Below are 21,363 nucleotides of genomic sequence, written 5' to 3' on the forward strand. Positions count from 1 at the left end.
TACTAAATGAGTACTTTGCATCAGTATTCACCAAAGAGAAGGACTTGGTGGATGATAATCCGAGGGAAGGGAGTGGAGATAGTCTCAGTCATCTCATTATCAAAAAGGAGGTGGTGTTGGATGTCTTGCAAAGCATTAAGGTAGATAAGTCCCCAGGGCCTGATGGGATCTACCCCAGAATACTAAGGGAGGCAAGGGAAGAAATTGCTGGGGCCTTGACAGAACTCTTTGCATCTTCATTGACTACAGGTGAGGTCCCAGAGGACTGGAGAGTAGCCAATGTTGTTCCTTTGTTTAAGAAGGGTAGCAAGGATAATCCAGGAAATTATAGGCCGGTGAGCCTTACATCAGTGGTAGGGAAATTATTAGAGAGGATTTTTCGGGACAGGATTTACTCCCATTTGGAAACAAACAAACGTATTAGCGAGAGGCAGCATGGTTTTGTGAAGGGAAGATCGTGTCTTACTAAATTTGATTGAGTTTTTTGAGGAAGTGACAAAGATGATTGATGAAGGAAGGGAAGTGGATGTTATCTATATGGACTTCAGTAAAGCCTTTGACAAGGTCCCTCATGGCAGACTGGTACAAAAGGTGAAGTCACATGGGATCAGAGGTGAGCTGGCAAGCTGGATACAGAACTGGCTCAGTCATCGAAGACAGAGGGTAGCAGTGGATGGGTGCTTTTCTGAATGGAGGGATGTGACTAGTGGTGTTCCGCAGGGATCAGTGCTGGGACCTTTGCTGTTTGTAGTATATATAAATGATTTGGAGGAAAATGTAGCTGGTCTGATTAGTAAGTTTGCGGACGACACAAAGGTTGGTGGAGTTGTGGATAGTGATGAGGATTGTCAGAGGATACAGCAGGATATAGATCGGTTGGAGACTTGGGCAGAGAAATGGCAGATGGAGTTTAATCCGGACAAATGTGAGGTAATGCATTTTGGAAGATCTAATGCAGGTGGGAAGTATACAGTAAATGGCAGAACCCTGAGGAGTATTGACAGGCAGAGAGATCTGGGCGTACAGGTCCACAGGTCACTGAAAGTGGCAACGCAGGTGGATAAGGTAGTCAAGAAGGCATACGGCATGCTTGCCTTCACCGGTCGGGGCATAGAGTATAAAAATTGGCAAGTCATGCTGCAGCTGTACAGAACTTTAGTTAGGCCACACTTCGAATATTGTGTGCAATTCTGGTCGCCACACTACCAGAAGGACGTGGAGGCTTTGGAGAGGGTACAGAGGAGGTTTACCAGGATGTTGCCTGGTCTGGAGGGCATTAGCTATGAGGAGAGGTTGGATAAACTCGGATTGTTTTCACTGGAACGACGGAGGTGGAGGGGTGACATGATAGAGGTTTACAAAGTTATGAGCGGCATGGACAGAGTGGATAGTCAGAAGCTTTTTCCCAGGGTGGAAGAGTCAGTTACTAGGGGACACAGGTTTAAGGTGAGAGGGGCAAAGTTTAGAGGGGATGTGCGAGGCAAGTTTTTTACACAGAGGGTGGTGAGTGCCTGGAACTTGCTGCCGGGGGAGATGGTGGAAGCAGGTACGATAATGACGTTTAAGAGGCATCTTGACAAATACGTGAATAGGATGGGAATAGAGGGATACGGTCCCCGGAAGTGCAGAAGGTGTTAGTTTAGGCAGGCATCAAGATCGGTGCAGGCTTGGAGGGCTGAATGGCCTGTTCCTGTGCTGTACTGTTCTTTGGTCCGGAACTGCCGTTAATCAGCCAGTTGGGTGGTGCGTGCAATTGTGGTCACTGCATTACAGGAAGAATGTGATTACATTAGAGAGGGTACAGAGGAGATTTACAAGGATGTTGCCAGGATTGGAGAATTTTAGCTGTGAGGAAGGATTAGTTAGGTTAAAGTTGTTTCCTTTGGAACAGAGGAGGCTGAGGTGTATAAAATTATGAGGGGCTGAGATAGAGTGAATAGGAAGGAGCTATTTTCATTTTCAGAGGTCAATGACCAGGGGGCATCGCTTTAAAGGAGTAGAAGACAGTTGAGGAATCTTTTCACCCAGAGGGTTGGGGGGGTTTGGTGTCTGGAACTCACTGTCTGAAAGGGTGATTTAAAAAGTAATTGGAAATGCAATTGAGGAGCCGTAACCTACGTGGCTACAGACCAAGAGCTGGGAAGTGGGATTAGGCTGGATAACTCTTAACGGTCAGCGTGGATATGATGGGCTGAATGGCTCTTGTGCCATAATTTTTCTATGTTTCTATTATGACAGAGTTTGTTTCTGCTGATCAGAATAATGCCTATAACTAGGCTGGAGTTTTATATTCTCGATAAATACCAAATAAATCAGCTTTAAAAAAAAAACACATTGTGACTGCTGGAAACGTGCTCTCAAATCAGAGACTGGTGTTAAAACTGTGATCTGCTCCTGACTGATAATGAAATGGCAGGTTTAAGTTTCCAGTCTGAAAATCACAGTGGTAATTATTCTACAAAACTTTAATGTGTTCATGCCACAGTCCTGAGTCTACCATTTTAAGGCAGGTGTTAACTCATTAAAAAGAAAACATTGAAAATAAATTGGTTAAAGTCTGCATTAAAATAGCAGATGGAGGAGTTGACAGGAGCCTGGTAACTGCTGGTACAATTATACAACAGACATTTGAGCTCCAGATAAAGGACCTGCAGCGTGTTTCCAGGAATTCCCTGTTTTGTTGGTGAGTGTTAGACACCAGGATAAATAAAAATACATGACCTGGAACATCCAGGTAGGTGCGATCCTGACAGTTACTCTGGGATCACTCCCACTGTGGGACTCCACCACTGACCCTGTTGAAGGTTGTAGGCTTAGGGAGTGGGGCCTCCAGGAGTGGACTGTCAGAAAGCTGGGTTTCAGTATCCTGACAGATACATGGTGAGGAACCAGAGGAATCCTTACTAAGGAACTGTCTGGGGTTTTTCCTGCCAGTGTTGGTCTAGAGGTGAATGATGCCTGACTCCCCAAACTGTCTTCCATTGAACCCAGTTTGGAACAAGATGAATTCAGTTTCCAGGAGAAAAGGGACAAATATCACTCACAATTGAGGGAGACAAAAGCAGCCATTAAAGAAACTGAGAGATCTTTGGAAATGAAGATAATGCACAATTGTGGTGATAATAGTGAAAGCTTTTCCAGCTGCATTAGGAGGCAGAGACATAGTTACATCGAATTACAGTGAGTACATAGAGTCACATTGAATAGACAGAAGTGGTTCTCAAAGATTTTTGGTTCAAGGACCTCTATTCAAATGGATGTCATCACAGACCCCTCCCCACCTAAATTATACCATAAACTCCTTGTATATTTACATTTCTGTTAAAGGGACTTGCAGGAAAGTTTACCAGGATTGTTTCATACAGTGAACATTGATGTGAGTGGTGGAGTTCCAGGATTTTAACCCAGTGACAGCGAAGGAACAGCGATATAGTTCCAAGTCAGGATGGTGTGTGGCTTGGAGGGGAACTTGCAGGTGGTGGTGTTCCCATGTGCCTGCTGCCCTTGTCCTTCTAGGTGGCAGAGGACACGGGTTTGGAAGGTGCTGTTGAAGGAGTCTTGGCAAGGTGTTGCAGTGTATCTTGTACACTGTGCGTTGACGGTGGAGGGAGAGAATGTTTAAAGTGGTGGATGGGGTGCTGATCAAGCGGACTGTTTTGTCCCGTATGGTGTCGAGCTTCCTGAATGTTGTTGGAGCTGCACCCATCCAAGCAAGTGGTGAATAAACACTCCTTTGCCATCAGGTTCACAACTGACTGGTTGGATTCTGCTGTTAATCACATCCAGAACTGAATCATGTTAATTCTGATAGTCGGAGTTTAATTGTTCCACTGTTGTAAACTCGATACCTGGACTGGAGTTTAATATCTGTCAAATGTTTCAAAAATGCAAACTTTGTCAGGTCCTTAATTTCCCCAGGAGAAGAGGAGACTGATTGATCTCCCGTTACTGACTGCTCCATTTTCTCCTTTTCTACTTAGCCCTTCAGTTACTCTCATGGACAAGTCCCAGCTTCCCGTCCCTTCCAGAGAGCCTCTCCTAGCCTTGGTATCTAGGAAAGGTATCGATAACACACCAGGATCACTATTACAAAAGTCAGACTGTTAATCACTTTCAGCTACTGGACTTAGTGTGTTTCCCACAGCATCTCTCTCACCGTCCATGTGTGAATAGAAGATCCTGCCTGCAAACCTGGTTTTAAATGTTAATTTACTCAGGAAATCTATGTAACAGGAGCCTTTAGGTCAATGAGACGCTGTGAAGGAGCCAATATTATAAACCCACAGCTAAACCTGTAGGAAATGAGTTCAAATCATTTCATTCTCTTGTTTAAAATTAAGTTGGGGTTTATATTGTGACAATTCTGTACATTTCTGGATAAATCAGCATTTCTGCTGCACTCAAGTCAGCCTTTTCCTAATACAGTAAGGAGATGGTGATATCAGACAAATGGAAGATCAGTGGGACTTTAAGTCAGCAGCTGACTCACACCAGGATGAGTCCGATTTCCTTCCACTCTGGTTAATGTTGTTCTTTTCCACCGTCAGCTTCACGGATTGGAAATGACTGGGAACATTGGTCCAATTGTGTTCTGTCTGAGGTCACAGTCTTGGGTTCATCCTGGGTGTTGTGTTGACCTTGGAGTGGCAGCTGAGGTGAAGAATCCATGTCAGCAGAGAGTGTGAGACAGAGTGAATGAGAGCGTGACAGAATGGGAGACAAAAATTGAGACAAAATGAAAGACAGAAGAATGGAGAGAGAGACATGGAGAAAGATAAGGACAGGAAGAGGGAGTCAGAGACACAAAGACAGGGAGAAACACAGCCAGATGGGACAGAAGGGGAACACAGAGTGAGATTAACTCTACGTCTTATGTAGGACGATAGAGTTTCAAGGAGAAAATCTCTAGTCCTGAGGGGTTCATGGGTCTCTGCGTCTGTATCATTCACTCCATTATCACCTGGACAAATATGAACTGATCAGAGAGAGACAGAATGGATTTATAAAAGGTTAAGTCATATCTAACTTACTATGTTTTATTTTTGAGGAGGTCACTAATGTGCTAGTGACGGAATGTCTATGGATGTTACTTATATTGACTTCAAGAAGACATTCAATACAAGAGACTGTTAGAAAATATGAAAGTGCCTGGAATTAGAGGCAACCTATTACTTGGATAGGAGATTGTTTAGGAGGTAGGAGACAGAGAGTAGGGTGACAGAATGGAGATGGAGAAAGGCAGATATATACAGAGAGAATGAGACACACAAAAGGAGACAGAATATGAGACAAAATGAAAGTATGCACTCCAGTTGGCAGGATGTGACCAGTGATCTGCCCCAGGGAATGTGGGCATTGCTGGGTAAGCCAACACCTATTGCCCATCCCTAATTGCCATTGCCTTGCTAGGCCATTTCAGAGGGCATTTAAGAGTCAACCACATTGCTGTGGGTCTGGAGTCACATGTAGGCCAGATCAGGTAAGGACAGCAGATTTCCTTCCCTAAAAGGACATTAGTGAACCAGATGGGTTTTTACAACAATCGGCAATGGTTTTATTAATGAAATTCAAATTTTACCATCTGCCGTGGTGGGATTCAAACCCATGTAATACTGGGCTCTGGATTACGAGTGACATTACCACAATGCCACCATCTCCAATGACGTCAATGGAGGGATAGAGAACCATATATCAAGTTTGTTGTCAACATTTAAGTTTCGTGGCACATTGATTATTTGTAGATGGCAGCAAAAAGTTTCAAAGGAACATTGATAGATTTAGCGAGTGGGCAGAAGAATGACAGAAGGAGTTCAGTGCTGGGAAGTGTGAAATTCATTCACATTAGATCGAAGGAAGATGGATCAGAGTATTTTCTAAATGACTAAAAGTTAGGAACTGTGGAGGGAGAGAGAGATTTAAGGGGTCCATGTACAGAAATCACTAAAACTAAAAAATACATGGAACACTGGCAGTGACCCAGAATAAATTCAGACAGGAGTTAAAGAATGTACTGAAATATCCATAGAGTTTCATTGTAAAATTAAACAATGGAAATCATACATTTCAGTTTAATTCGACCTTATATCACCTCCCAGTGGGCCCGTCCTGAATGACCAAGTTCTAATTTTAATGTTGTGCCACCTTGCTCTGGGCTCCCCCAACAAAGGAAATAATTTCTCTTTATCAACGCTATTAAATCCTTTAATCATGTTCTTTATCTGGAAATCAAATGTCTGTTGCATGATTGTACCAGCTGTTAGAGTCACAGTGTCATTTATGGCACAGGAGGAGACCAATCGGCCCATCGAGTCCATGGTAGCTCTTCACGGCATGGAGCTATCCAGTCCGTCTCAGTCCTCTGCTAGATCCCCATAGCCCCGCACGTTTATTTCCCTCAAGCAGCCATCCAACCTCCTCTTGAAGTCTGTGATCGTCTCTGCCTCCACTGCCCTTGTGGGCAGCAAGTTCCAGGTCATTACCACCCGCTGCATTAGAAAGTTCTTCCTCATATTCCCCCTGTATCACTTGCCCAAAACTTTGTCTGTGTCCCTTAGTCCTTGCACCATTATAGTTAATGGGAACAGTTTTACCTTGTCTAACTTATCTAAGCCTGCAATAATCTTGCACACTTCTAATAAATCTCTCCTCAATCTTTGTTCTAACCTAACCTTGTAACTAAAATCCGCCACCCTGGAATCATTCTGGTAAATCTCCTCTGCACCCTTCCAAGGACCCACACATCCTTCCTGAAGTGCAGTGATCCGAACTGGACACAATACTCCAACTGGGGCCCAACCACAGCTTTATAAAGGTTCAGGATAATTTCCCTGCTTTTGCACTCAATGCCTTTATTTATGAAGCCCAAGATCCCATATGCCTTACTAACCACATTCTGTTTGTTCTGCCACCTTCAAAGATCGATACACAAGCATCCCCAGGTCCCTTTCTTCCTGTACACTCTTTAGAACTGTGCCATTAAGTATATATTGCTTCTCCCTATTCCTTCTGCCAAATGCATCATCTCACATTTGACAGTATTCAATTCCATCTGCCACCTGTCTGTCCATTCTGCCAGCCTATCTATGTTCTGTTGCAGGCGGATCATATCATCCTCACTGTTTGCTACACCTTCACAGGCTTCTGTGAACTCTGCCATCTGCTATTTTCACGCAGACATCAACCAATTTATTTTCAAAACGTTTATTTTAAATGACATAACACCTGTCCTAAACTGGAAACTTAAACCTGCCGTTTCACTTTCAGTCAGGAACAGATCACAGTTTTACACCAATCTCTGATTTGACAGCACATTTCCAGAATTCACTGTTGTTCTTCCTGACTCTAAACACAGTTGTAAAGGAGGCTTCTGTTCCGTGCCCAGGAGCTCTGAACCATGGAAGAGAGCAGCTGGGACATAATTCTTACAGGCCTCAGGATTAACCCACACGGAGACTTTGCTGTCAGTGAAGAGAGACGAGAAAGACCAAAGTGCCGTTTGTCCCTCTCAGTGTGATCCTGAAGGACTGTGTTCAGGCTGAAGTTCTGTTCCTGCCGTACGATCCTCCCCCCAGATTGTCCTTTCTGAGCTCCAGCCAGGTGATGCTAAACACTCAGGTGGGAAAAACAAAAATCTTACAACAATGTGTTTGAAACAAAACTGAATAATTTCACATTTATCCAGAACATTAAACTCCAGCCTGGTTATTGGAGTCATTATCAGCAGAAACAAACTCCAACTGTCAGAATGAACACAGTTCAGTCCTGGATGTGATTAATGGCAGCAATAACAGCAGAATCCAACTCCTGCAGTCACTTGTGAACTCGTTGGTGTATCAGCAGGTGGGACGACAGAGTGAATCCCTTCCCACACACCGAGTATGAGAACAGTCTTTCCTCAGCGTGAACTCTCTGGTGTGCCAGCAGGCTTGATTTTAGAGCGAATTCCTTCCCACAACGGAGCAGGTGAACGGTCTCTCCCCAGTGTGAATTCGCTGGTGTTCTACCAGACAGGATGACTCAATGAATCCCTTCCCACACACTAAGCAGGTAAACGGCCTCTCCCCTGCGTGTACTCTCTGGTGTTTCAGCAGGGTGGATGACCAAGTGAATCCCTTCCCACACATGGAGCAGGGGAAAGGCCTCTCCCCAGTGTGAACTCGTATGGGCTTATGGAGACTGGATAACTCTTTGAATCCCTTCCCACACATGGAGCAGGTGAATGGCCTCTCCCAGTGTGTCTGTGCCGATGAGTTTCCAGCTAGGATGGGTAACTGAATCCATTCCCACAGTCCCCACATTTCCATGGTTGCTCTATTCTGTGGGTGTCCTTGTGTCTCTCCAGGTTGGATGATCAGTTAAAGCCTCATCCACACAGAGAACACGTGTACAGTTTCTCCCCGCTGTTTTCTCCGGTTGTGTAACCGGTTAAAGCGCTTTCCACAGTCCGTCACTGGTGTGCGTGTGCGTGTGTGATTTTCCAGTCACACTGATGTTTGAAATCTTTTCCCACAGACAGAACAGACAAACATTTCTCCTTCCACATTCAAAGGCTGATGATATTCAGGTCCCAATGAATTGAGTCATGGTCAGATCTTGATGCAGTCTTTGCTTTGAGTTTCCCATCTGCAAATCCTCCCCTAATACCCTGTAAAAGGAGCTTACACAGAATTTACAGCATAGAAACAGGCCATTCAGCCCAACTAGTCTGTGCTGGTTTTTCTACCCCCATTCCATCTAACTCATCTCACCCTTTCAGCAGATCTTTCTATTCCCTTTTCTCTCACTTGCTTGGCTAGTTTCCTTTTGAAAGCATCTCAGCTTTTTGCCACAAGCACTTGCTGCTGTAGCGAGGTTCACTATTGTCCTTTAAGGAAGGAAACCTGCCATCCTTACCTGGTCTGGCCTACATGTGACTCCAGATCCACAGCAATGTGGCTGAATCTTAAAATGCCCTCTGAAATGGCCTGGCAAGGCACTCAGTTCAAGGGCAATTCAGGATGGGCAATAAATGCTGGTCTTGCCAGCGACGCCCACATTCCATAAACGAATAAAAAACACACAGAGTAAATACATTGCTCCTTATTCTTTTGTTGGATTTATGAGTAACTACCTTGTATTTATGGTCCCTGGTTTTGGATTGTCCCACAACTGAAAATATTCTCTCCATATCTATAAGTTGCCACATGGCAGACTGGTCAGAAAAGTAAGAGCCCACGGGATCCAAGGGCAAGTGGCCAGTTGGATCCAAAATTGGCTCAGTGCCAGGAAGCTAAGGCTAATGGTCGTTGGGGGTCTTGTGACTGGAAGGCTGTTTGCAGTGGGGTTTCGCAGGGCTCAGTACTAGGTCCCTTTTGTGGGATACATCAATGATTTAGACTGAAATGTAAAGGGCATGATTAAGAAATTTGTTGATACAAAAACTGGCCATATAGTTGATAATGAAGAAGAAAGCTGTAGACTACAGGAAAATATCAATGGACTAATCAGGTGGGCAGAAAATGGTAAATGGAGTTCAATTTGGAGAAGTGTGAGGTAATGCATTGGGGGAGGGCAAACAAGGCAAGCAAATACACAATAAATGGTAGGATCCTGAAGAGGGTAGAGGAATAGAGGGACCTTGGACTGCATGTCCACAGATCCCTGAAGAAACATAGAAAATAGGAGCAGGAGTAGGCCGTTCAGCCCTTCGAGCCTGCACCACCATTCAATACGATCATGGCTGATCGTCCAAACTCAGTACCCTGTTCCCGCTTTTTTTTAAAAAAAGAGATCCAGCACTGAAACAGGCCCTTCGGCCCACCGAGTCTGTGCCGACCATCAACCACTCATTTATACTAATTCCATATTCCTACCACATCCCCACCAGTCCCTATATTTCCCTACCACCTACCTATCCTAGGGGTAATTTATAATGGCTAATTTACCTATCAACCTGCAAGTCTTTGGCATGTGGGAGGAAACCGGAGCACCCGGAGGAAACCCACGCAGACACAGGGAGAACTTGCAAACTCCACACAGGCAGTACCCGGAATTGAACCCGGGTCGCTTCTCCCGTATCCCTTGATTCCTTTAGCCCTGAGAACTATATCTAACTCTTTCTTGAATATATTTAATGATTTGACATTTAATGAAGGACAGGTAGATAAGGTGGTTAAGAAGGGATATACATATGGGATACTTTATTAGTCAAGGTACAGAATATATGAGCAGTGAAATCATGCAGGAACTGCATAAAACAGTAGTTAGACCGCAGATGGAATATTGCATACAGTTCGGGTCACGTTACACGAAGGATGTGATTGCACAAGATAGGATAGATAGGAGGTTTACAAAGATGTATCAGAAATTGAGAATTTCAGTTACGAGGAAAGATTGGATAGGCTGGGGTTGGTTTCTTTGCAACAGGGAAGCTGAGGGGGGATTCAACTGAGGTGTAAAGAATTATGAGGGGCCGGGATAGGAAGAATGTATTTTTCTCTGCAGAGAGGATGTAAAGAGGCTACGAAGAAATATAGACAGGTTAAGTGACTGGGCAACAAGATGGCAACTGGAGTGTAATGTAGGGAGGTGTGAAATTGTTCACTATAGTCATAAAAATACAAAAGCAGAATATTTTTTAAAAGGTGTGAAACTGGTAAGCATTGATGTTCAGGGAGACTTGGGAGTACTCGTACAAGTAACGCACAAAGTTAACACACAGATGCAGCAGATTATTAGGAAGGCAAATGGCATGTTGGCCTTTAGTGCAAGGGGACTGGAGCACAGAAATAAAGAAGTCTTAATAAAATTGTACATGGCTTGGGTGAGACTGCACCTGGAATACTGTGTGCGGTTTTGGTCTCCACATTTAAGAAAGGACATACTTGCACTGGAGGTGGTGCAGCGAGGATTTACTAAATTGGTCCCTGGGATGAGGGGGGTTGTCCTATGATGAGAGGCTGAGTAAATTGGGCCGATATTCTCTGGAGTTTAGAAGAATGAGAGGCGATCTAAGTGAGACATACAAGATTCGGAAAGGGCTTAATAGGGTAGAAGCTGAGAGATTGTTCCCACTGGTCAGGGAATCTAGAACATGGGGACACAGTCTCAGGATAAGGGGTCAATCATTCTGGACTGAGATGAGGAGAAATTCTTCACTCAAAGGGTTGTGAATCTATGGAATTCTCCACCCCAGAGGGTTGTGGATGCTCCATCATTGAATACATTGAAGTCTGGGATAGACAGATGTTTGGTCTCACAGGGAATCGAGGGATATGGGGAGCGGGCAGGAAAGTGGAATTGAAACCCAAGATCAGCCATGATCATACTGAATGGCGGAGCAGGCTCGATGGGCCATATGGTCTACTGCTCCTATTTCTTGTGTGGGGGGGAGACAGATAGACTGCAGCAGAGAGAGAGGGGGAAACAGACAGAGACAGAGAGAGGGGCAGACAGACAGACAGGTAGAGAGGGGGGGTGGGGGGAGAGACAGACAGAGAGGCAGACTGACAGAGGGGGACACATACTGACAGAGGTGAAGGCAGACATACAGGGAGGCAGAGAGACAGACAGACAGACACAGACAAGAGAGACAGACACAGACGAGAGAGAGAGAGAGAGGAGAAGGAGAGACCGTCCGTCTGTCTGTCTGACGGACAGGAGACAGAGAGAGAGAGAGAGACAGAGAGAGACAGAGAGAGAGAGAGAGACAGAGAGAGAGAGAGAGACAGAGAGAGAGAGAGACAGAGAGAGAGAGAGACACAGAGAGAGAGAGAGACACAGAGAGAGAGAGAGACACAGAGAGAGAGAGAGAGTGCAATCAAGATCACTCCTGACAGACCTCTATCCAGAAAACTCTGCATGATTACATCAAGCAACTACTGCAAACAAAAACATATCTCACTGAATCAGTATTGAACATAGCGATGAGTAAATAAATTCACTTTCTCATTTAAAACTTGTTCACAAAAATACACTTTTGTGGTTTTGATTAATAGTAAAATAAATTTCTGATACCTTTATCTTGCTGAAAATTGCTCATTTATCCCTATGTACGACAAAAATTATAATGTGGTCCCTCACGAGAAAGGGTTGGACACTCCTGATCTATACTATCAGTTCTAATATCTTGAAAAGTGCGATCAACTCAACACTTAATCTTCTAAATTCAATACAACCCTCATGGTGACATGATGCATTTTGGCAGACAGGATAGGGCAAGGCAATTTACACTTAATAGCAAAGTTCCAAGGAGATAGAGACCTGGGGGATACATGTGCATAGATCATTGAAGGTGGCAGAACATATTGAGAGAGTAGTTAGCAAAGCATTTGGGATCTCAGGCTTCATAAATGGAGGTATTGAGTGCAAAAGCAGGGAAGTTAAGTTAAACTTTTATAAAACTCTGGTTCGACCACATCCAGTTCTGATCACCAAACTTTAGGAAGGATGTGCAGGCCCTTGAGATGGTGCAGAGGAGATTTACCAGAATGGTGCCTGGGATGAGGCAATTTAGCTACAAGGTTGGGCTGGAGAAGCTGGGGTTGTTCTCCTTGGAGGAAAAGTGATTGAGTGGAGATTTGACAGAGGTATTCACAATTATGTCAGTTTAAATAAGGTAGACAAAGAAAGCCTGCGCCCATTATCTGATGGCACAAGGACTAGGAGACAAAGATTAAGGTTTTGGCCAAGAGATACAGGAGGGATGTGAGGAAGAACTTTTTTTACAAAGTGAATCGTAATGACCTGGAACTCGCTACTTACGAGGTTAGTGGAAGTGGAGACGGTGAATGATGTCAAAAGGAAATTGGACGGGCACTTGAGAGAAATAAACCTGCAGGACAATGGGGATAGAACAGGGGAATGGGACTGACCGGATTGCAACAGAGAACTGGCATGGAATCGATCAGCCAAACAGCCTCTTTCTGTGCTGTAATGACTAAGACTCATTTGTGTAATCTCCCCTCGTAATTTAACCCTTGGAGTCCAGGTATCATTCAGGTAAATCTACACTGCACTCCCTCCAAGGCCAATATATCCTTCCTAAGGTGTGGTGCCCAGAACAGAACACAATACTCCAGGTGTGGTCTAACCAGGGCTTTGTGTATCTCAGTGCTTTTCCACTCGCACTGATACCTGAAATCTTTGCCCACAGACAGAACAGACAAACCTTTTTCCTTCCACGTTCAAAGGCTGATGATATTCAGGTCCTGATGAATCGGGTGACTGTCAGATCTTGATGTGATGCTTGGTTTGAGCTTGTTGATTGAAAATCCTCCCCTTGTAATACCCTATAAAAGGAGTTTATAAAAGCCATCATCATCAATCTAGGATAGAAATCCACAACATTCTCTCCTCCTGCTTCCTGGCCCAGGATGGCCATGCATGTGCCCTGCTGCACATTGTCCCCTAGAAAGATGGCAGCAAATTCTTGGACTCATTCTTGTCTTTTTCTATAAGAATGTTTAGCAGGGAGCCCGATGAATGGAGCAGGATATGCATTCATGATTGGGACTTATTGACTGATTATTTTAATGTTCTGAAATTACTTTTTAAAAATATATTGTAATTAAGTTGGATCTTTTGTGATAGGGTAATGTTCTTTGTTACTGTTATTATTCATATGTAATTTTAATGAATGAGCAATGTATCTGACATGAATTTCCTTAAGGACAATGAATTAAAATTGAAGTTTTAGCTAATTTTCCTTTATAGTTTTTGTGATCGTATATTACTGCAGCCCCTGCCATTCAGCTGCTGATCCATCAATAAAGACCAACACAAGGCAGGGACTGATTTCCACATCCAACACCATATAAACCAGGGAGGGGGGACCTCCTGCCCTGTGCTGTGTCCCAAATGGTTCCTCCCTCCCCTCCCCTCCCCTCCCCCAGGCCCCTTTATAACTGAGCTCAGTTTCCTTTAAAGTTTTCTCCTTTGATGTTACACTTTATTAATCTTTAATTCCTCCAAAAGAGCTGGAAATCTGGCGGCCGTTAACCCCGGGCCTGTCACAGGGAGAAGCCCCGCAGCTGCCGCCCCACTCGGTGCAAACGCGAGCCCGGGAGCTTCTTATTGGGGGTGTTTTGGAAGCCTTCCCCCACCCCCCGCTCACCCACCGGCTCCATCACTCCTTCCGCCGCTTACCGACTGCAGGGCGAGTCACAAACGTCCCTCCAACGCCATCACTCACACTGCGCATGCTCCAAACGCTGTGCTGCAATGCGCCTGCGGCTCTCGGTACTTGAAGCCTCCCACCAGTGACCTCTAACCCGACAGCGCACAATGATTGACGGCAGATCCGGACCAATAGCAAGGAGCGGGCGGGACAAGAGGATTGAGCCGGTCCTGCCCGCTCGTTGGCTCAAGCTCCGCCCCGCTCTTCACTCGCTCCGATTGCATGGGAGGACCAAAAGCCCGCTCGGTCCTCCAATCCCGCCCCCGCTCTTTCGATTCGTCTGGAGCTGCTGTCAATCAGTCGTGTGGGCAGGCGAAGTGAAATGAGCATCCGCAACCGGCTGGAGCTGAGGCAGAGAGCGCGGTTCCCGCAGGTGAGAGGGAGGCGGGTTAATGAAGCCCGGGGCTCGCAGGCTGCAGACACACCGAGTGCGGAGCCAGGAGACAATCTAAACAGCGAGATCACAACAAACAACAAGATCAACCCCCAGCCGCGGCTTCCACCGCTTCCCTCCGGCCCCAATCTCAACAAAGAGCAGAGAACAGAGACTGTCCCAAAATCCAGGAGAGGCAGGGAGCGTCTCTAAATGGAGGAGAAATGGGGACTGGTCGGGGAGCGTCTCTAAATGGAGGAGAAATGGGGACTGGTCGGGGAGCGTCTCTAAATGGAGGAGAAATGGGGATTGGTCAGGGAGCGTCTCTCACTGGAGGAGAAATGGGTACTGGTCAGGGAGTGTCTCTAAATGGAGGAGAAATGGGGATTGGTCAGGGAGTGTCTCTAAGTGGGGGAGAAATGGGGACTGGTCAGGGAGTGTCTCTAAGTGGGGGAGAAATGGAAACTGGTCAGGGAGCATCTCTAAATAGAGGAGAAATAAGGACCGGGTGGGTGGGGAAGTTTCAGAAACACCCATGGTAGTTTGTAAATCTACTTAATAACCTCCAGGTCCAACATTTGCTGCTGTGGGACTTTCTCTCGGTAACGGGTTCAGGTTAATGGCCACCATCCCGGTAAAGGAGGGGAAGGATGAGGATTTTAAAATTGAGGTGCTGCTTAACTGGAGACTGTGTAGGTCAGCGAGCACAGTGGTGATGGGTTGAACAGGACCTGGTTTGATTAAAGACACCGGCAGCAGAGTTGTGGATGATCTCAAGTTTACGGAGTGTAGAATGTGGGAGGCCACCCAAGTCAAAACCCAAATATCATCAGATTTTGAACATGAAAGGAAAAAACACTGATCACAGTGGGGAGAAACTGTACCTGTGTTCTGTGTGTGAACGAGGTTTCAGTCAAGGACAGTGAAGAAGGTTGTCTAAGGCTACAACAGGATATAGATCAACTCGGAAAGTGGGCAAGGGAGTGGCAAATGGAATTTAACACAGACAAGTATGAAGTGATGCATTTTGGGAAGTTAAACCAGGGCAGGACATATACAGTGAATGGCAGGGCCCTGGGGAGTGTTGTTGAGCAGAGAGACTTTGGGGTGCAAGTACATAATTCCCTGAAAGTGGCAACACAGGTAGACAGGGTGGTGAAGAAGGCGTATGGCATGCTTGCCTTCATCGGCCGAGGCATTGAGTACAAGAGTTGGGACGTCATGTTACAGTTGTTCATAACATTGGTTAGGCTGCATTTGGAGTACTGTGTGCAGTTCTGGTGGCCGCACTACAGGAAAGATGTGATTAAGATAGAGAGGGTGCAGAAAAGATTCACAAGGATGTTGCCTGGTTTGGAGGGCTTGAGTTATAAAGAGAGAATGGATAGGCTGGGTCTGTTTTCCCTGGAGCGAAGGAGGCTGAGAGGGGACAGGAGAGGAGGCAGATAAAATTATGAGAGGCATAGATAGGGTAGATAGCCAGAGTCTGTTTCCCATGGTAGGGGTGACTAAAACTAGAGGGCATAGATTTAAGGTGGAGAGGGAGGAGGTTTAACGGGGATCAAAGGGTAAATTTTTCCACACAAAGAATAGTGGGTATCTGGAATGAGCTGCCTGAGGAGGTGGTGGAGGTAGGAACAGTAGCAACATTTAAGAGGCATCTGGACAGGTCCTTGAATGAGCAAGGCATAGAGGGTTATGGAATTAATGCAGGCAGGTGGGATTACTATAGATAGGCATTATGGTCAGCATGGACGCGGTGGGCCAAAGGACCCGTTTCTATGCTGTATGACTCTATGACTCAATCATCTGGTCCGTCGAAACACAAACACAGTCATACTGGGGAGAAAGCATGTAAATATGGGGACGTGGAAATGGATTGAATCCCTCTCCTCTCACTGCCCCTCCTTCTCACCTCTCTTCCCTCTCATCAAGGGCAGAGTCTTGTGTAGGTCCACACTGGGTGGCAGGTTCCCTTCCCTGAAGGACATTAATGAACCAGTTGAGCTTGTACATCAATCCAGCAGCTTTCATGGTCACATTTTCCTAGTGCCGACCCCAAAAATTAAAAGATTCATTTAGCTCCATTTCACAACCTGCCTGCCTTTGTGTTTTTGTGGGTGCTCACACTTCCTTTATTTTCTGTTTTAAATCAATTTCGCAGGATATCCGAAGGGGAGGAATTACAGCCGTGAAATGCAAAGCAAACATCAGATCAGGATCTGAAGGAGTCGCCCAGTTTATCGTAATCCGACTATCACCAGATTTTGGATGTGAAAGTCAAAAGCAGCGATCACAGTGGGGAGAAACTGTACACGTGTTCTGTGTGTGGACGAGGTTTCAGGCGATCATCTGGCCTGTCGAAACACAAGTGCAGTCACACTGGGAAAAACGCATGTAAATATGGGGACGGTGGAAAGGGATTGAATTATCCAGCTGAGCTGGAAACTCATCCATGCAGTCACACCCTGGAGAGGCTGTTCACCTACTCAGAGTGGGAAGGGATTCACTACTTCAACCAACCTGCTGACACACCAGCGAGTTCACACTGATGAAAGATCTTTTAAATGTCCAGACTGGGAATTACTATAAAAGTTCTGCTGAACTGATGTCCCATCGTGTTCACACTGATGAGACACCATTCAGGTGTTCTCACTGCGGGACTGGGTTCAAGCAATCATCTGATCTCACTGTACACCAACGTATTCACACTGGCGAGAGGCCATTCACCTGCTCCGAGTGTGGGAAGGGATTCACTACTTCATCTCACCTGCTGATACACCAGCGAGTTCACACTGGGGAGAGGCCGTTCAGCTGCTCCGAGTGTGGGAAAGGATTCATTCAGTCATCTGATCTGCTGAGACATCAGCGAGTTCACACTGATGAAAGACCTTTTAAATGCTCAGATTGTGGGAATTGCTATAAAAGTTCTGCTGAATTGATGATCCATCAACGTGTTCACACTGACGAGAGACCATTCAGGTGTTCTCATTGCGGGATTGGGTTCAGGCGATTAGGAAATCTCACTGTACACCAGCGCACTCACACTCGGGAGAGGCCGTTCACCTGCTCTGCGTGTGGGAAGCAATTCACTCAGTCGTCTGACCTGCTGAGACACCAGCGTGTTCACACCAGGGAGAGGCCGTTCACTTGCTCAGAGTGTGGGAAGGGATTCACTACTTCATCCGACCTGTTGACGCACCAGCGAGTTCACAGCAGGGAGAGGCCATTCACTTGCTCAGAGTGTGGGAAGGGATTTACTACTTCATCCCACCTGCTGACACACCAACGAGTTCACAGCGGGGAGAGGCCATTTACCTGCTCAGAGTGTGGTAGGGGATTTACTACTCCATCCCAACTTTTGACACACCAGCGAGTTCACACTGGGGAGAGGCCATTCACCTGCTCAGAGTGTGGGAAGGGATTCACTCAGTCATCCGCCCTGCTCACACACCAGCGAGTTCACACTGGAGAGAGGCCATTCACCTGCTCAGAGTGTGGAAAGGGATTCACTCAGTCATCCAGCCTTTTGAAACACCAGCGAGTTCACAGTGGGGAGAGGCCGTTCACCTGCTCTGAGTGTGGGAAGGAATTCACTCAGTCATCCAGCCTTCTGACACACCAGCGAGTTCACAGTGGGGAGAGGCCGTTCACCTGCTCCGAATGTGGGAAGAGGTTCACTCGGTCATCCAATCTGCTAACACACCAGCGAGTTCACACCGGGGAGAGGCCTTTCACCTGCTCAGTGTGTGGGAAGGGATTCACTCAGTCATCCAACCTGCTGACACACCAGCGAATTCACAAGTAACTCAAGGATGAGAAATTTCTGCCATATAATGGATTTCCAACATTGGGGTTTCAGAAATCCACCACTGACGTCTTCCTTTCCGACCTTGACCAAAAGACTGGCTTCACTGACAGTTGTGATTTTGTTTTAAGCCGGCCAATCACAAAGCTGCCCAGAGGTCTTTTTACCTGTTGTTAAGTCATCTTTATTTTTTATAGTCTTCCACCTTGGTGGAAATAAACTTCAACCAGGAAAGCAAGTGGGTGGAACTGCATACTCCTTCACACCTTCAGTGTGTCAGTCTTCTGTAAATGGCCAAAAAGGAGGTGTGTGTAAACACAGACCAATTCCCAATGTTTGTTTTTGCCTTCATGGGATATCTTAGCAGAGACCACCTGAGAACTGACACAGCTCATTTGACATGGTTTAAAATTAATGGTGCAGAATCAGTAGCTGGCAAGTCGCTGGTCTGCAGCAAAAACATTGGTCTGTCAATAGGAATTTGAAACTTGCTTCCATTTACACAGCAGTGTGTGTCTGAAGTAATTTCTGAAAACCCTGCACAAACTGGTTGCTGAATGTGAATATCCTGCAGTGAGCATGAGCTGTATAAACTGAATATGTCCTGTGCTTTGCAGCAACTGAAGTGATCTGGAATTTCCACTTATCGGTTTGCTCAGGTGTGTGGCTGAATTCCATTCATTGTTCATCTCCATTTTCACTGTCTACTGCCCCAGTCACACTGTAAACCTTGAGTCAGTGTGAAGTTGTCTTTTGCACTATAATGATGCAAGACAAGGAGTATAACTCTGGCCATCTTTCTTCAATGTGTGGTTTGACATTGCTTAAGATTATCTGGAAAAGGCTGTCCTGCACCACAAGTGCTGTGTATTGGCTACAGTGCAACTATCCTGTGAGTTCTCTGCAGTCACTATAAATGGTCACTGGGTTTCTGAGGCTGATATCACAATACTCTGTACATGTATGAATATGTATATATATACACACACACACACACACACACACACACACACACACAGTGCTGCCTTTCTCCAAGCTAACACAATAGTTATGATTTTCAGCTCACCTTGCTGTTAAATGCAGCTGTCACTGCACCAATTGATGCAGTAGAACAGGAGCCAGAAGTGTTCATCACTGTTGGGATATACAGCTGTCCATTGGACCTGCTGCATTGTCACAGGGCCATTCCCAAACTTTTGAGCCTGATGCAACAGAACTCAAACTTGTCACTGTAGAGGTCATCGTCGGCTGTCCCTTGATTCGAGGATGACATTTACTCAAGGTCACGAGTTTCTGCCATGGGTCCTCAGGCCACTGAACAGGCCAATTCTCAACCTGCAGATCTTTGGGCACATGGGGCAGGACGTCCCACCAGGTAGTGGGACCCGGAGTGCAGGATTTGCTTCCGAGAGGTACAACACTAGTCTCATTACTTTTCCACTGTCACAAGCAAGATCTGGTACAATTTTTACATTGCATAATATTTGGACCCTTTGAAGAGGAAAAAGCACATTTTGAATTAGTTTTCATTAAGATTATTAGATCTGCACTGTAAATAGGATTATTTTAGTTTACAATCTTTATAATGTGACTATTTTAAATTATAATATCTAGCATGTGTCAAGATATTTAAAAACAAGCATTCTATCTATAGAGGCACCACGTTTGCTAAAGTTAATGAGGTTATTTTTGTTCTTTGTGCTTGGAGGTAAATAATTGTCCAAAAGAAAATTGGGTCGGGAGTATCACATGCTCCTAACAGAATGTATGTGATATTCCTGTCCATTTAAGTTAATGGACAGTAAATTGGACAGGCTGTATAACTGGTATACAATCCTCCCTACCTGGTTTTACTTTCTGCTTCATTCAGGTGATTTTGTCACAGCGCAAAATAAGAAAAATGACCCCACTTATGTCCAAGTTTCTGGATTGTCAATGTCTCATAAATGTTTACTTTTTATTAATTTATATATCTACTGATTTGTGCACATCACTTACCAAGACACCAGAACGTGCCGATCTGATATGTTTATACCTGTTGCTTTCCATTAAAACTGACATCTTCACAGAATACCTTTTACATGAACAAGCTATAAATAGGCAGAAGCAGGACATTGAGAACATGAAGCTCCGTAAAACCAATTATCAGCTGTCAGGTAAGTCTCATGAAATTGTATTCTGAGTACAGTGTAATTTTATTCATTACATATGCAAAATTGTATGAAATTACCATTACTCAACCAGTTTGCTTCAATAACAGTGCTATAATTACATGATTCTGTGTCAAAAAAATTCAGACTATTTTGTCTTCGGCCACTCTCACCCTGTATTTGTTACTTGTTTTGTGAAATACTCTCCCTATTTGTGCTCAACTGCTGGATAACTCTGATTACATTTCTATGTGTTTATACATGTCTATAAAGTGTCTGTGTGCCCAGATTTAACTAAGTTGTGATTTGTAACCAATAAATGATGTTTTGGGCATGACTTGTAGTCTGGTATCTTGGTGATTTGTCAAGAAAGATTTAATTCACTCACTCAGCAGCTTGAGAGGAACCAGACTGAGGTTTAATGAACATGATAAATAGGAGCTGGAGGAGGCCATTTGGCCCTTCGAGCCTGTTCTGCCATTCACCAAGATCATGGCTGATCTTCTACCTCAACTCCACCTTCCCGCACTATCCCCATATCCCTTAATTCACTCAGTACCCAAAAATCTATCAATCTCTGTCTTAAATATACTCAACGACTGAGTATCCACAGCTCCCTGGGGTAGACAATTCCAAAGATTCACAACCCTTTCAGTGAAGAAATTTCTCCTCATTTCAGTCCTAAATGACCGACCCCTTATCCTGAGACTGAGACCCAGTGTTCTAGATTCCCCAGACAGGGGAAACATTTTCTCAGCATCTACCCTGTCAAGTCCCTTATTAATTTATGATGTTCCAGTCAGATCACCTCTCATTCTTCTCAACACCAGGAAATATAGGCCTAGTCTACTCAATCTCTCCTCATAGAAGATGGTGG

The 21,363-nt window shown here is 45.1% G+C and overlaps 2 protein-coding genes and 1 pseudogene across 2 annotated transcripts; 1 reads left to right on the forward strand and 2 right to left on the reverse strand.

The window, feature by feature from the left end:
* The window catches only part of LOC137348746 (zinc finger protein 208-like), a 181,581-nt pseudogene that overhangs the window by 86,123 nt on the left and 74,095 nt on the right, over positions 1-21,363 (reverse strand).
* Positions 7,810-8,303, reverse strand: LOC137348747 (gastrula zinc finger protein XlCGF49.1-like). The gene is made up of 2 exons (XM_068014001.1): positions 7,953-8,303; positions 7,810-7,908 (listed from the first exon to the last, which is right to left on the reverse strand). Exons 1-2 carry the CDS (start codon positions 8,301-8,303, stop codon positions 7,810-7,812), a joined length of 450 nt encoding a protein of 149 aa, XP_067870102.1.
* Positions 14,461-18,872, forward strand: LOC137349211 (zinc finger protein 229-like). Its single transcript, XM_068014660.1, has 2 exons — positions 14,461-14,528; positions 16,693-18,872. Exon 2 carries the CDS (start codon positions 17,080-17,082, stop codon positions 18,334-18,336), a length of 1,257 nt encoding a protein of 418 aa, XP_067870761.1. The 5' UTR covers positions 14,461-14,528; positions 16,693-17,079; the 3' UTR covers positions 18,337-18,872.

This window comes from Heterodontus francisci, chromosome 34 (genome assembly GCF_036365525.1).
Source record: "Heterodontus francisci isolate sHetFra1 chromosome 34, sHetFra1.hap1, whole genome shotgun sequence".
In the NCBI taxonomy this organism is placed as follows: Eukaryota; Metazoa; Chordata; class Chondrichthyes; order Heterodontiformes; family Heterodontidae; genus Heterodontus; species Heterodontus francisci.